At 43.8% G+C, this 20,101-nt stretch overlaps 1 protein-coding gene across 4 annotated transcripts in view; it reads left to right on the forward strand.

The window, feature by feature from the left end:
* Positions 1-20,101, forward strand: part of LOC137424246 (uncharacterized) — a 75,327-nt gene that overhangs the window by 52,183 nt on the left and 3,043 nt on the right. For 3 of the 4 annotated variants that reach the window (XM_068111706.2, XM_078773986.1, XM_078773985.1), the window contains exons 6-12: positions 498-636; positions 1,789-2,111; positions 2,313-2,448; positions 14,647-14,794; positions 15,332-15,436; positions 15,772-15,804; positions 19,594-19,660. In XM_068111706.2, coding sequence (XP_067967807.1) covers positions 498-636; positions 1,789-2,111; positions 2,313-2,448; positions 14,647-14,794; positions 15,332-15,436; positions 15,772-15,804; positions 19,594-19,660 — 951 coding nt within the window. The remainder of the gene's footprint in view (positions 1-497; positions 637-1,788; positions 2,112-2,312; positions 2,449-14,646; positions 14,795-15,331; positions 15,437-15,771; positions 15,805-19,593; positions 19,661-20,101) is intronic. The other variant, XM_078773984.1, reaches the window with a different exon arrangement.

Consider the following 20,101-nt stretch of genomic DNA (forward strand, 5'->3'; position numbering starts at 1 on the left):
TTTTTTTTTTAAACGCTTCTGTACACCGCCCTTGAGGCTCGGTTTGCAAGGCACCATGTACAATTCAAATATAAGAGACATTATTGCTCTTTTATGGAAAATGTTTTTCGAGTTTGTTTTATTCTCAAAAATAGACCGTAGTGAACACATTTTTTATTAAAAGAGTGGCCTTTAAAACCGACACTTATGAAGGGGACAGACGTCAGTACAAACACGTAAACTGACATTGTGTTTGATATGGTAGATAATTGGGAGTTCATTCAACGAAATTTACGGCAATGCATTGATCTGAAGCTTTGGATCCGGCAGCCACGTTTTTGTTTATTTGTCAAACTTAAACAGGTTTATTTGTTCAAATAAAAACGTATTTTATTCGAAATTTATCAGATATTTTCTATTCATCTAACGTTAATGCATTGTTACCTTTGTTGTAATGACCAAGGTTAAGTTGTAAGTCTTCCTCTATGTTCCCCTCCGTTCCTTCCCCAACCCTTCAGCATATGGCTCAGGACGTGGTAGGATAAGGGATGTCGGCATGGGAGGGAAATGGCCTGAAGCTCTGCGGCCCCCTCGGTCTCCCTCACCACCTCACACTCCTGAAGGAGGTTGCTCTCCCAGCTCTCCCAATAGCAAAAGGTGTATTTTCTTTTCCTTATATCCAACCAGATAGTGGTATTCTTACCAGTCTTTAGTGCAACATGAATATCTCTTAAAGTGCTTCATTTACAAGTAATATTATTGGAAGGCAACAGTTGTCTGGCGGACAAGCCAATATTTGTACTAAACATGTGTCATGCGTATTTGTGTTAAAGGTTCTGAGACAAGCCAATGCGAATTCAAAAAAGCCAAAATTGTAGAGAAATACCACCAATTACCTCCATTGTACTTGATCACAGCACAAAAAGCAATTGTGAGCGAGTACAAGATCTCATTACGATTAACCTCGATAAATCGACATGTATATCAGAGATGTACCTTCCTCAGGACAGATTTAAAATCTTAAAAGTGGTAACTATCCTTTGGACACTACTGATAGCAGCCATTTGTGAGAGGGTTTTCAGCTGTTGAGCATATCAAGTCTGAATGGACATCATCTCTAACAACTGACATGATGAATCCCTTGTTGGGATTCATGGATGGTCCCGGTTTATAGAAATCTATGATGCATTACAAGATATGCACCTGTGGTGGACAAGGGGACAGAGATCACGTTATTTTTGAAATACCGACTTCTTTTCTGGAAGTCCTTGGTGTCCTTGTGTTTTATACTTCTCCCACCCCCCACCCCTTCCCACGCCTCCTCCCCCCAAGCCCTCTCCCTCCCACAGATCTCCCGATGTCCCTGCTCTCAAATGTTGTGTTTGTGCTTCCCCTTCTCTCCCCATCTTGTCTACCGCTACCCTTATTATATGTTTTGTATGTCTGTTTGATTTTTTTTGTGTGATAAATGTTAGCTCTTTCACGAGCTTCGATCCTGTATACAAAAAATATATATAAAAAATAAAAAATTCAGGCCTGTTGGCGATCCAGCAGATGCAGATAGATGCAGATAGTCGAGTCAGGATACAGATAGTCAGAATGTACATGTGCTTCTAATTCCGTTTAGTCCTCATACCATCCCTATGAATTAACAAGACATCAAGTGACAACAATGTGTGTGGGATAATGTTTGGCTTGACATTGTTTTTGCTAATTGCCATGCACAGTGCCTCTTTATTTAAAATAATCAAAGGTGTTCGTTTATTTCTCATCATATTTCTCATCATTATTTGTCATATTCTCATCCAGAGCGTCATCTCCTGGCATGTGGGACAGGAGGCCAGGACGTTCATCGCCAGGGGGGCGGCGCAGAGCCTCACCGAGTACACGAATGCCTCAATCCCCATCAATGCCTCCACTTCCACAATCCCGTGGATCCTCCGGGTCTCCGGGCACTGGAAGTTACCCATCCAAGCCTCCATCTCCAGCACGTCAACGTCCTCCTTCACCTGGGAACCTACGTCCTGCTCGACGAAATTCAGAAAAACATAGGAGTGGACGAGGAACTCCAGAGCGCCGAGGAAAAGGAGGCAGGGCAAGGGAGGCAGACGACGGGGAAGCCCATACTCCAGGTGATTATGATGTATTCTATAAGCATTTTCGAACAAAATCTGAGGTAAATTTGGCAGGAAGGTGGAAGTTGAAATAGAGTTGAAAGAGGAGGACTGGTGATTAGAGGTCAACGGTGGAGCTAGTTTAAGGACCAAAGTTGGTATTGGTTTGGGACCCTAATGGAAGTTGGTATTGGTCTGGGACCCCATTTGGGTGTGCAGGTGTGGAAGGACGTGTACCAGCTGGTACTACAGACCCAGAAGAGGCTGCACGAGCACTTGCAGAAAACAGACGTCTGATGCGAGAGCAACGTGAACGAGAGGAGTTGGAACGACAGAAGCGAGAGGAAGAGGAAAAGTAAGGGTGGACTAGAGATAAGGAACCATTCCTGTATTCCATGCACAGTGGTAAGACTTTGACAGACACCCCTTCCCTCCAGCTATAATATTCCATACCTGGCATGAAATGCCCTATTTTCTACCCTCTCTTCATCCACAATCCTTTAAAATCCACAACATTTTTTCGACAACCTTTAAAATATTTATATTTATATGAATTGAATTATACAATTTTTTTGTTTTTTTTTTTGGTATACAAGATCGAGGCTCGTGTAAGAGCTAACATTAATAACAAAAAACAAACGGACACAAAATATATAATAAAGGGAGCGGGAGACAAGATGGGGAGAGAGGGGGAAGCACACAAGTACAACATTTGGGAGCAGGGACATCGAGAGAACTGTGGGAGGGAGAGGGCTTGGGGTGAGGTGGCATGGGAGGGAGGGGGGGGGGGGTATAAAACACATGGACACTGCTAGGACTTCCAGGAAAGAAGTCGGTATTTCAGAAAAGTGAATCTGGGGTGAATTAACGGGGGTAGAAAAGATCAAGGTTTTGGATGGGGGAAGATAAGAGATGGGGGTGAACAGCTGTTTTAAAGACCTGGACTGACCTGGACCTGGAACGGAGGAGTGGGATTGAGGAGAGTGAGGGAGTTTGTTCCAGAGGCGGGAGAAAAGAGGAACGAAAGAATTAAGGTGAGCAGAGTCTTGATTGTGGCAGTTTCACCAGAAGAGGGTTGCTGGCAGATCTTGTGCGACCTGTAGGAATATTTGGGGGACAGAGCACAGACAGGGCTTGGGGCGGGGGGATGTGGGGGGTGGGGGGGATAGCCCAGAGAGGAGTCGGTAGAAGACAGAAAGACCACCAACCTGCCTGCGGTGAGTGAGTGAAAGGCCCTCAGAGTTAGCTTCATCACGGGAGATTCCAATGATTCTGAAAGCTTTGGTTTCAACAGCGTGAAGCCGAGCTAGGTGTGAGGCAGGAGCACCAGCCCAGAGGGGAGAGCAGTGTTCCATTGAGCTGCGGATGAAAACCTTGTAAGTGGTGAGGAGTTCAGGTGTGCCAAGGAAAGACTTCACACAATGGAGGATGCCCAGTCGGCGACTGGCTTTGGAGGCCAGCTTGGAAATGTGATTTTCCCAGGAAAGATCATGGCTATGGAGCTATGGATCAAAGGGATGAGGTATGGAGCAGCAGACAGTGGAGTCATCAGCAAAAAGACAGAGGATTTTCCAGAGAGTGGGAGAGATCATTGATGAAGACCAGAAAAAGCACAGGGCCCAGAACACTGCCTTGGGGAACCCCAGCCTGCACAGGAAGGGGAGATTAGAGAAATCCATTCAGGGCCACACGTTGACTATGACCAGAGAGGAAGTCCACAAGCCATGCATGGAGATTTCTATGGACACCATAGGAGGAGAGTTTGGTGAGCAGAGCGGGGTGCCAGACCGTATCGAAGGCACGTGATATGTCAAGGGAGACAGCTCTAATTTCCTGTTGACATTGAGGACCTCCATCCATTGTTGAGACAGCAGAAGCAGCATGTCCAGAGTAGAGTGAGCTGGTCTGAATCCAAATTGATGATCAGAGATCAAGCCATTGGAGAAGAGGAAGGATTTTATATCCAAAGCAATGATGGATTCCATGACTTTGCTGATAATTGGGAGCAGGCTGATTGGTCTGTAGTTGCAAGGATCTGTTTTTGCACCTTTTTGTGTAAAGCGGTAATGTTGGCTGATTTCCAAGCTGATGGCAAATGACCTTGAGCAAAAGAGAGGGTGAAGAGAACAGAGAGAAGAGAGGGTGTGAAAGAGCGGAAGAGCAGGATTTTAGGACCCGTGGGCTGATGCCGTCTGGTCCATTTGCAGAATCAGAGTCGAGGATTGACAGAAACTTCTCCACCATGTCAGGAGAGAAGGACAGAGTCCAGGAGCAGCTGGGTACGACTGGGTACAGTGCATACAGAGAGGGACGGGTTTGGGACACAAGATTTTGAGGCAAACACAGAGTTGAGGCATTCAGCTTTTTCTTGTGTAGAGTAAGCTGTGTAGCCATTTGAGGTAAGGGAGGGGATGGAGAGGAAACAAACACCAGAAACAGATTTGACCAGACGCCACCAGGATTTGGAAGAGGGAGACAGGTTTGAGAGTTCACTCTTGAGAGTGGAAAGATTTTGTTTCCTGGCTCTCCTGAGGGTGGACACACACTTGTTCTGGGCATTGTCAAAGGAAATGACATTCCCTTTTGTTGGATTTGCCTTCCAGGAGGCAAAGGCAAGTTGTTTCGGGGCAACTGCCTCGCCACAAGATTCCGTGTACCATGGAAGGGTAGGACAACAGAATACGAGATTGGATAAATCTGTGCATGAGAGAGCAGTTTACTTTGGAAGAATTCCCAGGATGAGTTGATGTCAGAGGCAGTTGAGATGGGAGACCAGTCCAGATGATTGATGGCTGCTTGAAGACCGTGCCAGTTGGCCTGAGTGAAATGCCAGACTTGTCGTCGCTGAGGAGGCTCTCTGAGAATGGCCAGAGAGATATCCACTTTAACAAGCATATGGTCAGATGAACCGATTGGAGCAGAAGAAGAGCAGCAGACCTTTTCAGGGAAGTTTGTCATAACCAACTCTAGAAGAGAAGATGCTCCATTGACTGATATCCGGGTCGGGAAATTGACAGATTGTGTCAGTCCCAGTGAGTCGCAGAAGTTCTTTGCTGAGGAGCCATGGCTGGTGAGAGAGCTACCCACACCTAGCCAGCTGTCATGATGACAATTGAAATCACCACATTTGAGGAAGCGAGAGTTGGGATGAATAGATAGAAGTTGGTCCATGTTATCAGACAGCGAGATGTATATGGAGTCATCACTGTTTGGTGGACGGTAAAACACACATATGAACAAAAGGTGGGAGCGAAGGGGAAGCTGTAGCCAGAGGTACTCCTGGGGGTGAGGTGGAGAGAGGGCAGTGCAGGGAGAGTGAGGAAGAGAGTTTTTGATAAAGATAGAGCAACCCCACCTCCAAGACGAGGCTCAGGTCTATCATACTGGAGGAGAGAGTAATCAGGGAGAGATATAAAGGAATCAGAGACATCTTGAAGGAGGAAAGTTTGTGTTAAACAGATCAAGTCTGGTTTGTCAGAAGCAACCTGCATGGAGAGATCAATCAGGTTTGAGCGAAGGCCCCTGATGTTTGAGGTCCGTACTGATAAGGAAGAGGAAGGGGGAGCATCGGATACAGAAAAGGGGAGGGGTAGGGTAAGAGGAGGAGGAGGTAGAGAGAGCTGTTGATAGTGTGTCAGAGATTTCAGAAGAGCTTGGAGAAAGGGAAGGATTAGGAGGACAAAAGGTTTGATGGTGATTGGATGAGGCACAGTGAGGTGTTTGAGGGGGGGGCATCGTGAGGAGGAAGGTTAGAGGAGATGGAGGTAAGAGTGGGAAGGGAGAGGAAGGGGGAGGACACTTTGAGAAGGAGGAGGAGGATGGGTTTGAGGGGAGAATTGGAGAAAAAGATGAGGGTGGGGAATTTTGAAATGGAGGAGTTAGGGGGGAATTTAGGAGGGAAGGGGGGAGTTTGGGAGGGGAGGGGCAAGGGGGGAGATTTGAAAGGGATGGGTTGTGGGGGGGTATTTAGGAGGGGAAGGATGAGTTTGGATTTTAGAAAGTGTTGGACGATCAATGGAAAATGAACATTTATTGCAAAGTGAGTTTCTTGTGATTTTCAAGTCAGAGATCCGTTTGAAAACGTTGGAGGAGGGGTGGAATGCAGGTGAGTTTAGGGAATGTAGGAAGGAAGGACTGTGATAGATTAAATTTTTATTTGAAATGAAGAGCTTTGTTGAGCAAATCGAAAACAACTTTTAAAGAAGAAGAAGAAAAGTGTGTTCGAATATACAACAGAATACAACACTTGAGGGGAAAGTTTCAACATTTTAAAACTAAACTGTGAAAACTCTCTGGGGAAATTCCCTAAATGAGGGCATGAAGGATTCCTAAGGGGGATTAAGGATTCCAGCACAGGTTCAGAAGCAGGAACAGAAGAATAGGAGATTGACAGCCAGGAGAGCAGAGGATGAAGGAACAGGGAGGTGTATAAGCAAATGTGTTTTTTTGTATACAGAGTCGAGGCTTGTGAAAGAGCTAACATTTATCAAACAAACAAATCAAACAAACAAGCAAACGAAGTATATAAAAAGGGGAGCGGTCGACAAGATGGGGAGAGAAGGGGAGGAAGCACACAAACACAACATTTGAGAGCAGGGACATCGGGAGATGTTTTTGGAGGGAGAGGGCCTGGGGGGAGGCAGGATAGGTATAAAACGCAAGGACACCAAGGACTTCCAGGAAAGAAGTCAAAAGTCACCTCAAAAAAGTGGGTTTGGGGTGAAATTAACGGGGGTAGAAAAGATCAAGGTTTTGGATTGGGGAAGATAAGAGATGGTGGTGAACAGCCGTTTTAAAGACCTGGAGGGAGGAGTGGGATTGAAGAGAGTGAGGGAGTTTGTTCCAGAGGCGGGAGAAAAGAGGAATGAAGGAGTGAAGGTGAGCAGAGAGTCTTGATTTTGGCAGTTTAACCATAAGAGGGTTGCAGGCAACGCTACCAAAGTACGTTAGTACGGGAGGAGAGGCCTAACTTTTAAATTCTTTGTTAATATGTTTTTTTGAAGGTTAGGTGAAAGTGGATCAGAGGAAGAAGGATAAAGTTGAAGAACTATGGTGAGAACTGGAATTGGAAAGGTGTCGGCTGGAGAGGATTGAGTTATGAAGGAAGGAGAGAAAAAAAATGGGTGGGGCGAAGCATGTGGTCGAAGAACGAACGGGGAGAGAAGCAAATGATTTTTTTTAAAGTTTTTTTTTTGTTGTTAATTAAGACTTTTAACAAAGGGTAAAATGTTTGGGTAAGTATGGGGTGAAAAAAGACTGGAAGAAACAGTGAGAGAACGAAAGTAAATGGACTAAAAACGACCGCCGAGGGGAGACAACGAAGCCCTGAGGCCTGGAATACCAGGCCTGAAAATCTCGGCAGGAACCAACTGACGATTATACACAGGTATGCACAATTTACACCGATATCTAACGAGAAACACACAGTAGGCACTCACACCGTAAAATAAAAATACAGTTTTGAAAAAAATACAAATGGCAAAAATTCTTAACTTTGGTAGCGTGGAGAGCTTGGAAAAACACACGACCTAACCGGCAAAACTGGAAACGGAGGCTCAAATTGAACACTTGCTCACTTGAACAAGAAAATCAAAACCAACCACCTTTAGAGGCCATTTATCCCCACAGAGCAGGGGTTAGGCCTTTTTCGGGCACTATGGTCCCCTTTTTGAAGCAATGTTTTATGGTCCGGATGCCCTTCCTGCTGCCAACCCTGTTAGTCGCCTCTTGCAACATAGAGGGAATTACCAGTGAACTGGTACTCAATTTGCCAACCTCGGAAGGGTGACAGGCTGAGTCAACCCCCCTGGTGTTATATTCAGCACTTGACCAGGATTTGAGACTCAGGATCCTAGGTATCCGAAGCCAGCACCCTAACCGCTAAGCCAACACCAGGCTATTGCTCACTTGAACACTGGAAACCAAATCACCTTTTATCACTTTCAAATCCCTTCCTTTTAGCAGTACTATGATATTATGGCATATTTGTAAGGCAATTTACATCATTACGATCGATCAAATTTGCCGCTTGTTGACCCTGCCCATGTCCTTGATGTTTTATATTTTTCCTCTAGTTATATTATTATTATTATTATTATTGTTATATTTATTAATATTATTATTATTATTGTTATATTTATCTCAATACTTTGTAGGGTGAGGTGTTCTATTAACCATCTAGTTGCAAATACGTTTAATTAAACCGCCTTATAAAGCCAGAAATGTGTGCTGTTCACTTTCAATGGGATCATCAGGTCGTAATATGTGAGCATTACTTCCTTGTTTTCAATGATTGTTTTTAGTTCATGTTTCCATGAGTTTTGTGGAACTGGGATTTTTTTTTTTTTTGCGGATGTGCCAGTGGATTACTCTACAAACCCTGTTGTGCCTTTGCTTGTACAACTGTTCTGACATGAGTTGTTTTTTTTCCGGTAGGAGGTGGCTGGTACTTTCTGTTTCTACCTTGTAGAACCTACACTTGTCCAATTGACTCAATCCTTCCATTTTCTTAAAGCCATTCGTATGGTGTCCTTGGTCTTGGACATTTATAATGATTCGTTCTCCATCCAGGTTGAGCTGACCTCTTCTTAGCCATTCCAATGAACCTTCTTTGTCTTTGCTCAATCTGTTCAACTCTTTATATATACTCGTATACAGCTTTCTGCACATTTGTCGTTTTTCCAGTTGTTGATGTACTTATATTGATATTTTATTTTGTATTTTTGTTTTGTATTTTTTGCCATTGATGGGGCTGTATTCGTGGCTGTTTCGCTTTCATATGTGACATTTTATATTCACACCTGCCTTTGGATTTTTTTGCTAAGTGGATTCGACACCTTTTCTGACTTGCTGTCTTTTTGTTTTTGTACAAATTGGATTCAGTCGTCTGTTGTACTTTTCATGTACTCAGCCAATCATACGATTGTCATGCTGCGCACTTGGTTAAGCTCATTCATGCTGCTACCTCCTTATCGTCTCGGCAGGTACATTCACGGGCAGGCATGCAGTGCATTCAGAAAGTATTCAGACCCCTTCACTTTTTTCACATTTTGTTATGTTGCAGCCTCATGCTGAAATCGTTTAAATTCATTTTTCCCTCGTCAATCTGCACTCAATACCCCACAATGACAAAGAGAAAACAGGATTTTAGAAAATTTTGCAAATTTATTAAAAAGAAAAAACTGAAATATCACATTTACATAAGTATTCATACCCTTTGCTATGACACTTGAAATTTAGCTCAGATGCCTCCCATTTCTCTTGATCATCTTTGAGATGTTTCTACACCTTGATTGGAGTCCACCTGTGGTAAATTCAATTGATTGGACATGATTTGGAAAGGCACACACCTGTCTTTATAAGGTCTCACAGCTGACAATGCATATCAGAGCAAAAACCAAGCCATGAGGTTGAAGGAACTGCCTGCAGAGCTCAGAGACAGGATTGTGTCGAGGCACAGATCTGGGGAAGCTTACAAAAAATCTCTGCTGCATTGAAGGTTCCCAAGAGCACAGTGGCCTCCATAATTCTTAAATGGAAGAAGTTTGGAACAACCAGGACTCTTCCTAGAGCTGGCCGCCCGGCCAAACTGAACAATCGGGGGAAAAGGGCCTTGGTAAGAGAGGTGAGCAAGAACCCGATGGTCACTCTGGCTGAGCTCCAGAGATCCTGTGTGGAGATGGGAGAAACTTCCAGAAGGACAACCATCACTGCAACACTCCACCGATCTGGGCTTTATGGCAGAGTGGCCAGACGGAAGCCTCTCCTCAGTGAAAGACATATGAAAGCCCGCTTGGAGTTTGCAAAAAAGCACCTAAAGGACTCTCAGACTGTGAGAAGCAAGATTCTGTGGTCTGATGAAACCAAGATTGAACTGTTTGGCTTCCGTCTGGCCAATAAGGTAGTTGGATTTCTTCAGATTTTAGGATGAGGATGGTGTTGCCTTCTGTAAGCCACTTCTTCATCATTCATATGCAGAACATGGCTGCGGGGTCGCATCATTTGCTGAGGGTTTTGCGGTGCCACTGATGGAATGCCCTTTCTGGCTAGGGCATAAATATGTAATTTGTTCATGGTGCCGGCAATAGCTCGCCTACTCTTCGCGAAGGACACCGTGGAATCTTTAACGTCCACCAACAAATGCAAGCAGACGGGACGCTAGTTTAATGTACATCCAAGGGATGTCACACACATTGATGAATCACCATGCCTGTGAAACACCATGATGACAGTTTATAGCTTAGTCTGGATTCAAACCCAGATTAATAGAAGCTTAGACGTAAGTGTGCGTACCTCCAGGCCATCTTGGCAGTCCTTGTAAGCCACTCATCCATTACCTTTTCCTTTTGAATATTTTTGTTGAATGCCTGAGTGTAGTGATTGTGGAGAGCATCCAGTTGCTTTAGCCAGAAGATTGGAATTCCATCCAGGCCTGGGCCTTTAATTTTGGCATTTTTGCCAGCTGTTGTTAAAAAGAATTCTTCATCATTTATCATTGGGGGCATTTCCCTTGCGTGTTACTTTTTATTTTCTAAGTTTTGTAGTCAATCCGAATGTGTTTGTATATGTTTTTTGTTTTTTTCAAAAACAGCACGGCCAACCAACAATTCTTCATTTACCATACTCTACTGATTAATTATATGAATCAACCAGGAAAGAGCAGACTTAGCCATTTTTGTTTGTGGTCCGCAAACGTTCTCAAGCTCATTCATATGAGTTACAGGTAGTAGACAAAAAAATGGAAACAAATGTAAAGTCACTTAATAGGGTGTTGGCCCACCACGTGCCACCAGTACAGCCTGTATGCGCCATGACAGAGTCCACCAGCGTCTGGAGGTATACAACACCATTCTTCCACAAGAAAGTCGATCGACTCACACGTTTGATGGAGGTGAAAAACGCTGTCTCAGGCGTCATTCCAGAATATCCTATAAATGCTTGATTGGGTTCAGATCTGGTGACTGAGAAGGCCATGACATATGGATGGATAACATCAGTGTCATGCTCAAGCCATTGGGTGACCAAACGTGCTCTGTGGATGAGAGCATTGGGGGTCTCCTCTTGCTGCCATGATAGCCATAATTATAGGCAACCAGGCCTGTGCAGCATTTTTATACATGACCCTAGGCATGCTGGGGTGTTATTTTTTTAAATTAACAAATGGGCTCACACCTGTGTGTAAGCCATTGCTTGGTGTCTCTTATATACTCAGGTGTTTCCATTTTTGTACACTAGCTGTAGTTCATGGACCACAAACAATTCACTTGAGGCTAAGTCTGCTCTTTCCTGTTTGATTCAAAATCTTGAGAGTCGAGCTTGGTTCAAATTATTGTTTGGCTTTGCCTTTTTCAAACAATGGATAATCCTATGAGCATTATATATATATATATATATATTGCAGGAGGATTGGGGGTGGTTGGTATCCGGTGCTATCCGGCTTGGTGGGCTTTTCCTGGCTGTGGTTTTGGGGTGTTTTGGACATTGAAAAGGAACGGAGTTATTGGCCTCGTGGTGGTTACCTCCTGCCTGCGGGCCTGCGGCAGCATTGCCTGACCCCACATCCCAATATATACTTTATAGCAGCCTTTGTGGTGTCCTCATAATGGACGTCAAGGCCAACATGTGGTAGCTTAAAACGTTGCTCTGATTCTGAAGTACCTACAACCAAATTTGGTGTCTCTATGTATTACAGTTCGGCAGGGAAAGAATAATGTGCATACGCACAAATGCATGGTTCTTTGTAAGCACCTCCACATATCATGAAGGCACGAGCAATGCATACATACATCATCTAATAATATAGAAGAAACGTTTTTTGGTTTGGGTGTTTGTTTGTTCATTTATGCATTTGGACGCTGCAGGAACCAGTGCAACCAAACTCCCCCCTCATCCTCTTTTATCCAGAGGAATGTCGAAGGCTATGCTTGGATTAAAAAATAGGATCACTACACCTGTGGCTTATCTGGGACCTGGCCTAATGTTGTAACCCAAATTTGGTAGCATTCTGACTGGTGGGTCTGGAGAAAAAGTTTCTTGAAGGAATTTAGTAAGTCCGCCATTTTGACACACTTCCGGTCACGTTATCGGCATGGCCACTGCGATTTAACATTAGGACCCTGTCCTAATGTTGTAACCCAAATTTGGTAGCATTCTGCCTAAAATTGACCAAGTCAGCCATTTTGACACACTTCCGGTCACGTCACTGGAGTGAGCTTTGCAATCCCTGTTACATGAGCGGGACCTTGCTGCCAAATTTCAGCCGAATCGGCCCGGACAAGTCGAAATAGGCGACAGATGTCCGGTGCACAATAACAATACTTTATCTGGAATTCAAATTCCAGATAACCTAAAAATTGACCCCAGAGAAAACCAGATAATTGGTCTTGTGCTTCTACACTGTGTGGTTTTTTTTTCCTGGGAACGATCAAGTAAATATGTATTGAGAAAATTGTATGTTGAGGTTGTCGTGATTTGTTGTCAACAACACAAATTTAATTGTTACAGTGTTGACACACGCCTGTTATTAAAAAGATTGCTTTACATAGGTTTATTATAATACCTCCGTGTTTAGGCCACGAGGGAATATGTTGCTTATACACTGCCTGGGTTTTTCTCGAGGGCGATCGAGTAACATGTTTTGTGAAGATCATATGTTGAGATTGTAGTGATCTGTTTTATTTAAAAAATAAAAGTAATAAAAAGAAGTTAAAAGAAGGGAAAGTGGTCCAAATGCATTTTGCAATGCCCAAGATTGGTAATTCAAACGAAACCATCAGGCCAACATTCCCCAATATGTCATGCAGGAAATGTTTTAATACACATTTCATTGAATTTCCCTAGGCAACGCCAGGTACTTTTTTTATACTATGTCGAAGCTCGTATAAGATCTAACACTCAGAACATATAACAAAGGGAGCAGGAGAAATGAGGGGTGAGAGAGGAAAGCACAACAGTGGGTAACATGGACATCAGGAGATCTGTGGAAGAGAGAGAGGGCTGGGGTGGGGTACATAGGATAAACAAGATAAGACACGACAGGGACTTTCAGGAAAGAAAACTGGGAATGTGAAGGAGGTGGGTTTAGAATAGTAGAATAGAAAATGGTTTTGGATGGGGGAAGATATTGTCATGTGATTCCCTCAGGTGAACACCACAGAGATCATGAATGGCCAATAGTGAGCTTTTACTCCGAAGTGTTCAGTTCAATTGCGGACTTGATACACGTGGGAAAGAAAGGGAAAGGGGAGGAAGCTGAAGCGCTTACCTGAGCGATCCCGCCGGGCAGTCTTCAACCTGCAGAAAATAACTCAAACAAAAACTGGGTTTAGAATGTACAAAAAAATAACGAAAGGATTTATTAAAACGGATGCCGATAACAAGAAAATGCGACGGTAAAACTAAAGTCCGAAACGGGATCATCCACACCAGAATTAAACACAGACAAAGGGATAAAAAAAAACGTTGGATAAAATAAATTATGTGTGTGTGTGTGTGTGAGCTTAGCTCTGATCACTGGTGAAGTCTCGTCAGGGTCTACGAATGGGACCGGCATAGCGCGCCGGGCGCGCGCGTTCTCAGGAACCTAGCCTCGTTGCGCCCGTTCGCGCTGTAGCGCTCGTATACTCGTCCACGCATGGAGAACCGCAGTTCCTGGGCCGTGGCTCCTCCCGCAGCCGCTGCACGTCTCTGATAGCGTCTCTGAACATGGTCGGTCCAAGCACAATCACGCGAGGGAAAAGAACAAGGGACAAGAGCGACAATGGAGCAAGAGAGAGGAAGGCAAGAGTGAAGGCAAGAGTGAACGCAAGGAGCAGAGGGCAAGAGAGAAAAAGTCGGTCCGAGAGTTATTTTAACGTCAGGTCGTGACGTCATCAGCGCTTCGCCACCAATCAGCCCGCAGGCCACCACTGCCTGCCCAGCTCTCCATCAATCAGCGCGCCGCTTCTTGCTCGCCCTTCTTTCACCAATCGATGAGTGCCTTCTTGCTCCGCCCTGGCCAATCAACGAGTCCTTTCTTACCCCGGCCTTCCTGTTGGTCAACTCCCGCCCAATCACTGTCCTTCTGGGCATGGCTCTCGGCCTGCCCGATCGATGTGTGCCTGCCAGGCGGGATTGTCAGCCCCAGTGCCCGATGCCTGGCTTCCGGTTGGTTTTATTATTATGTGTGGTTTAATGGGCAATTCCTGTGCTCGTGTCTATTGCAGTGCCATAAGGGACAAAGGATAAATCACCAAGGGCAAGATGTACAAGGGATAATCTATCCTTATGCCCTAAGCTAGTTAACATGCCCCACCCTCTTGTGACAGGGACAGATATACACTTATCCAACATTCAGCTAAACAGAACTTATTACATGGTGATGGTTCTTACCCGACATCCGGAGAACCTACCTATACAAATCTACCTGATCCTACATATCTACCATATCACTGCCCACAGACATACCAACATGATATTTCAGCTAGTTTAATAAGTTTTGTCAAAGTCCATTAAACAGAACGTGTTTGGGATGTGACAGATTGTTATTAACTGAGTTTGGCCTGATCTCCCACAGACAAGCTCTAGAGGAAGCCTTTCTACGTGCAGCCGAGGAGAGGGCAAGACGTGCAGAGGAGGCACGGGTGCAGGAGGCACTTGCAGCAAAAGAACGAGCACTTAGGCGGCGCCAGGAAGAGGCCGCTTTGTTTGAGCAGCAGAGGCTGGTAAGTGTAGCAAGATGGAGTGTGGACAAACATGTCACGACTGTGGTGAAACTTTTCACTTTAGCCCCAGTTTATTGCAGCACTTGAATGTGCCAAGGTGGGTTGAGGTACAGCTTGGTATCTACATAAATGTATAAAACTATAAACTTATATTGACCAATAACAGTCTCAACTTTTTTGGGGGATAAAGTGTGACCATGTCAAGGACACTGGACTGGCATCCCAGAGGTTATGGGTTCAAATCTGACTGAGGGAAGCAGTGCTAAGTGTTTGGATTCTAACTTTCTGGAAACCAATATAGTTTCAGTAGAATTACCTGTCACTATTTTATTGTCGGTTATACACCTGTCCAATTAATAGCCTTAATGGAGTGAGTAATGTGCCTGCCTTGCCTGATTGGGTCTTGATCTAATTGTAATTCCCTTAGGGCGACTTGGAAGGTACTAACATACTAAAAGATGCCTTAGCACCCTAAAATACTCTTATCTGAACAGAAATTAAATCAGCTCAAAACTTAATTATATTCAATCATATCAGCGGGAGGAGGCTGAAGCCCGGGCTCAGGAGGAGGCTGAACGACAACGAGAAGAGCGCGAACGACTTTTCTTGAAGGAAGAACAGGAACGCTTCGAGAGGAAAAAGGTCTGCCATGTTCCACTGTGACCACTACCACTTTGTTATGACCTTTCTCTTGAGCTCCCCACTTGCAATAGCTGTTTATTCTCATTCTCTTATTGCATCCTACATTACCCTTTTCGTTTTACTTGTTGCCATCTGACAGCTTTTGTTGACATTCCACTTTACAATCCATGGCTAACATTGTGATGCTCTTTTCCTGAGCCACGCAACTCCTGACCCAATAAAAATGGCATTGGTAGTATTGCATTCCCCAGCAACATCTCCTCACGGTCTTGAGATACATCCAGAATATACTTACAATTCTAGTACACTAAACTCTTGTTCCATTTCATCCACAGAGACTGGAGGAAATTATGAAAAGAACACGGAAGGTACGTGTCCTTGTGAAGGCTGTGTCTTTGTCCATAATGCTTTGTTGTTTTCAGAGACCGTGCAGTAGAAATGAAGGATTTACGGTCTACGGGAATATAAGCTTTTGCAAATGTCTGGGCTGGTGTCATGAGTGCTTTAGTACATATACTGCAGGTGCTTTGGGGATGACAGCAAGTGGAAGAGTTCAACAGGCCTTAAGAAAAAATAGAAACTAAGGAAAGTATGCATGGAGCCATGGAGGACAATTGGCCTGATGTTGCTACATCTCATCGCCTGTTTACTAATTCAATTTGTACATTTGGCACATTTTGATAGCATCACCACCAAGGTTGTACCAGACTTGGCGGTGTAATGGTTAGAGCATCCGTTTTGATTCTGGGACGTCGGTGGTTGGAACCCTGGCTGTCATACCAAAGATTTTTTTAAATTCCAGTACATGCTGCTTCTCTGCTTGATGTTCAGCATTTAAACGATGAAGAGCATGGATAATCCATGTGGAGGAGGAAATTTTGCTGTGAGAAAGATGCCATTGTTGTGGCGTTGCTGGTACCCAGAGTGCCCTGGGAAGTGATAGACCATCCGTAAGCTCAGTCGTCATGTTTGTCTTGTAAGTGTCCTAAGTTGTGTCTTGTATATTCTTCTGAATGTCCATGTGTGTGTGGTAGCTCCACTTACGAGCCTTAGATCCAGTTAAAAAGGGGCGGGGGGGAGAAGGCAGTATAAAAACCACCTTTAGAGGCCATTTTTCCCCGCAAGCAGGGGTTGGCCTTTTTCGGGAACTGTGGTTGTTGTTGTTTTTCGGTCCCCTTTTTGAAGCAATGTTTTACGGCCGGATGCCCTTCCTGACGCCAACCCTTTTTGCCGCCTTTAACGACAAGCAGGGAATTACCAGTGAACTGGTACTCAATTTGCCGACCTCGGAAGGATGACAGACTGAGTCAACCCCCCTGGCGTTAATTCAGCGATTGACCGGGATTCGAGCCCAGGATCCTAAGCCGGCACCCTAGCCGCTAGCCCAACACCAGGGTCCTGGGGAGAAGGCAGTATATATAACCATAAATGGTGATAAGGTGGAAATTGTTCACAAATTCAAATACCTGGGCACTATTATTGATAAGCTAACTTTTGATGGAAATACTGATGCTGTGTACAATAAATCAATGCTTTATCTTCTCAGGAAGTTGAATTAATTTGGTGTAGGCTCACATGTGATGCGGATGTTGACCAATTCCTTACTGATCAGTGTTTTGTCATTTAATTTGATTTCCTGGTACAGTTGTCTACAGTCGTGGTCAAAAATATTGGCACCCTTGCACTTTTTTCAAATAACTCACAATTTCCTCGAAAAATAAGTTGAAATTGACAAAAGTATTTGGTCTCCACAATTCTTTATTTCACTGTTAATATTACAGAACCTTTGTTTTTAATTCAGAACTTAATATATTCTTTTAAATCAGAAAATAAAAGAAATAGCATTGACAAAATTATTGACACTCGAGACCTAATGTTTGGTAGCACAGACTTTGGATAAAATAACTGTGATCAAGCGCTTCCTGTAGCCATGAATGAGCTTCCTCCACCTCTCTACTGGCAGTTTGGCCCACTCTTATTGTGCAAACCACTCCAATTCTCTCAGATTTGAAGGGTGCCTTCTCCCAACTGCTGTTTTCAGATCTCCCCACAGGTGTTCAATGGGATTTAGATCTGGACTCATTGCTAGCCACTTCAGAACAGTCCAGCGTTTTGTCTTGAACTATTCCTGGGTGCTTTTTGAAGTGTGTTTGGGGTCATTGTCCTACTGCAAGACCCATGACCTTTGACAAAGACCCAGCTTTCTGACACTGGGTTGAAAATTGCGCTCCAAAATGCCTTGGTAATCTCCTGATTTCATGATGCCATGCACACATTCAAGGCACCCAGTGCCAGAGGCAGCACAGCAACCCCAAAACATCACTGAACCTCCTCCATGTTTGAGTGTAGGGAAGGTGTTCTTTTCTTTGAAGGCTTCATTTTGTTTTCTGTAAACATAGAGATGATGTGCTTTACCAAAAAGTTCCAATTTGGTCTCATCTGTCCACAGGACATTCTCCCAGAATAATTTTAGCTTGCTCAGGTGTGTTTTGGCAAACTCCATTTGGGTTTTCTTAATACCTCTCTCTCTCTCAGCAGTGTCCTATCTTAGAAACCCCTTTCAATGAGTTGGCGACGGATGGTGTGAGTTGAAACTGTCGTACCTTGTGTCTGAAGGTCAGCTTGAATCTGTTTGGCAGTTGATTGAGGTGCTTTCTCCACCAATCGAACAATCCTTCGCTGCAATCTTGGATCAAGTTTTATCTTACGGCCACTTCCAGGGAGGTTGGCTACAGTGCCATGGGCCTTAAACTTCGTCATAGCATTGCGTGTGGTGGACACAGGAACACTAAGGTCTCTGAAAATGGACTTGTAGCCTTGAGATTGTCCATGCTTGGCTACAATCTTGTGTCTGACCTCCTCAGACAATTCTCTCGTTTTCTTTCTTTTCTCCATGCTCATTCCGATGCACACAGTGCCACAAAACAGCGGAATGACTCCTTTTCTCTATTCAAACTGGTTGAAAGTGATTTTTATATTGCAGGCACCTCCAACTCACCACAGGTGAGTTCAATTCCAAAGTAAAGGATAATCACCACCTTGAAATCTAATTATTTCTTACAACTTCTCAAAGGTGCCAATAATATTGTCCGGGCCATTTTAGGATTTCTGTGTGGAATAAGCTGAGATTTAGTAATGTTTTCAGCTTTTTATGCCTCCGCCGACAAAGTCGCCGGAGGCATTATGTTTTTGGTTTGTCCGTCCATCCTTCCGTCCGTACGGGCTGAAACTCGTTTTTCTCAGCAACCATATGTCCGATTGAGAATAAACTTTCAGGGAAGGAGTGACACCCATGCAGAATGTTTTTGTGATAATTGTGACATCATAGGTCACGTGGTATGGCAGCTATTTTGGATTAAAAGCAAGTAATAAAAAAATTATTTCTCGGAAACCGCTGAATGGAAAAATTTGAAACTTGGTACGTTGTCAAGGACTCCCAATGGGGAACAAAAGCACGATAGTGATGACATCATAGGTGAAGTGGTGTACCAGCCAAAAATGTTTTAATCGAATTCCTTATCCTAAAAATCTGAAATTGCATGCACATAATCTATGACCCATTTGTATTGAAATATTACATTTATGACATCATAGGTCACATGGTTTGGCAGCCATTTTGGATTGAAGGAAAATATTAAATAATTATATCTCTGAAACCGCTAACCCTATCGATGCGAAATTTTACAAATATCATCTAACAGCACTGTTGCATATAGTTTGAAAATGATGATGTTATGACATTTGGTCACTTGGTTTGGCAGCCATCTTGGATAGAAAAACGAACCTTATCCAATCAACACAAAACTTCACAAACGTGATTCACTGCCCATACATATGCAGAGTGATGGCATCTACCCGTTGTGGGACTATGCGGAGGCATATTGGCGACACAGTCGTATTGTTTTAGTTTACCCTGTTTTCTTATTCTCTTTGAGGTTTTATGTTTTTTATGAAGGTTAAACTTACAGTGTCACCAAAGTAGAATTTCCCTGGATATGAAGTATATAGTTTGTTACCTAAAAATGTTGGGCCAACATTGACTGGGTTTCTTTATTGTCTGGGAGTGTTTCACTTGTTTTAGACCTTAAAAGGCAGAAATCTTATGTGGTTGTCCCTCTCACACTCTGTGCCAAAATGACCCCGGTCTTTGTTTGCAGCCCTCGGTGGATCGTAAAAGTCTAACTCCGGAAGGGCCAAAGGAAGATACTGTGACCAGCAAAAAAGGTGCGTTAAAATGTAGTTTAAATGGTTAACTTACTTAGCGAGCATCAGACCATTTTTGGCAAAACGAGGTGAGGATGTTCCTCAAAGAAAGAATAGACCGTAATCCAGCCCATTCATTCTCGCAGGTTAATTACCCACACACGCAAAGTGGAAAGCGGGGCCAAGCGATAAGTTCACTTCTGTCTACAAACGTCAGTTTATGATCGAGGGATAACTTGATTTAAATTGAATGTTATATTTTGAACACGAATGGCCTTAATTTAGCAGAATAGCACTTTGGCTCTGAATTCCTGCCAATCGCACATGCGCAGAGTGGAGTGAGATACTTGTTTTACTCTGTCTGTCTGTCTGGCAGCTAAACAAAATTGCAAATCAGTCCAAACAGGAAACTCACTGTTTTTAGGGATTTCATAAAGGACACAAACAACAGGCATGAATAAC

Source organism: Myxine glutinosa, chromosome 3, assembly GCF_964187855.1.
Source record: "Myxine glutinosa chromosome 3, kmMyxGlut1.1, whole genome shotgun sequence".
Lineage (NCBI taxonomy): Eukaryota > Metazoa > Chordata > Myxini > Myxiniformes > Myxinidae > Myxine > Myxine glutinosa.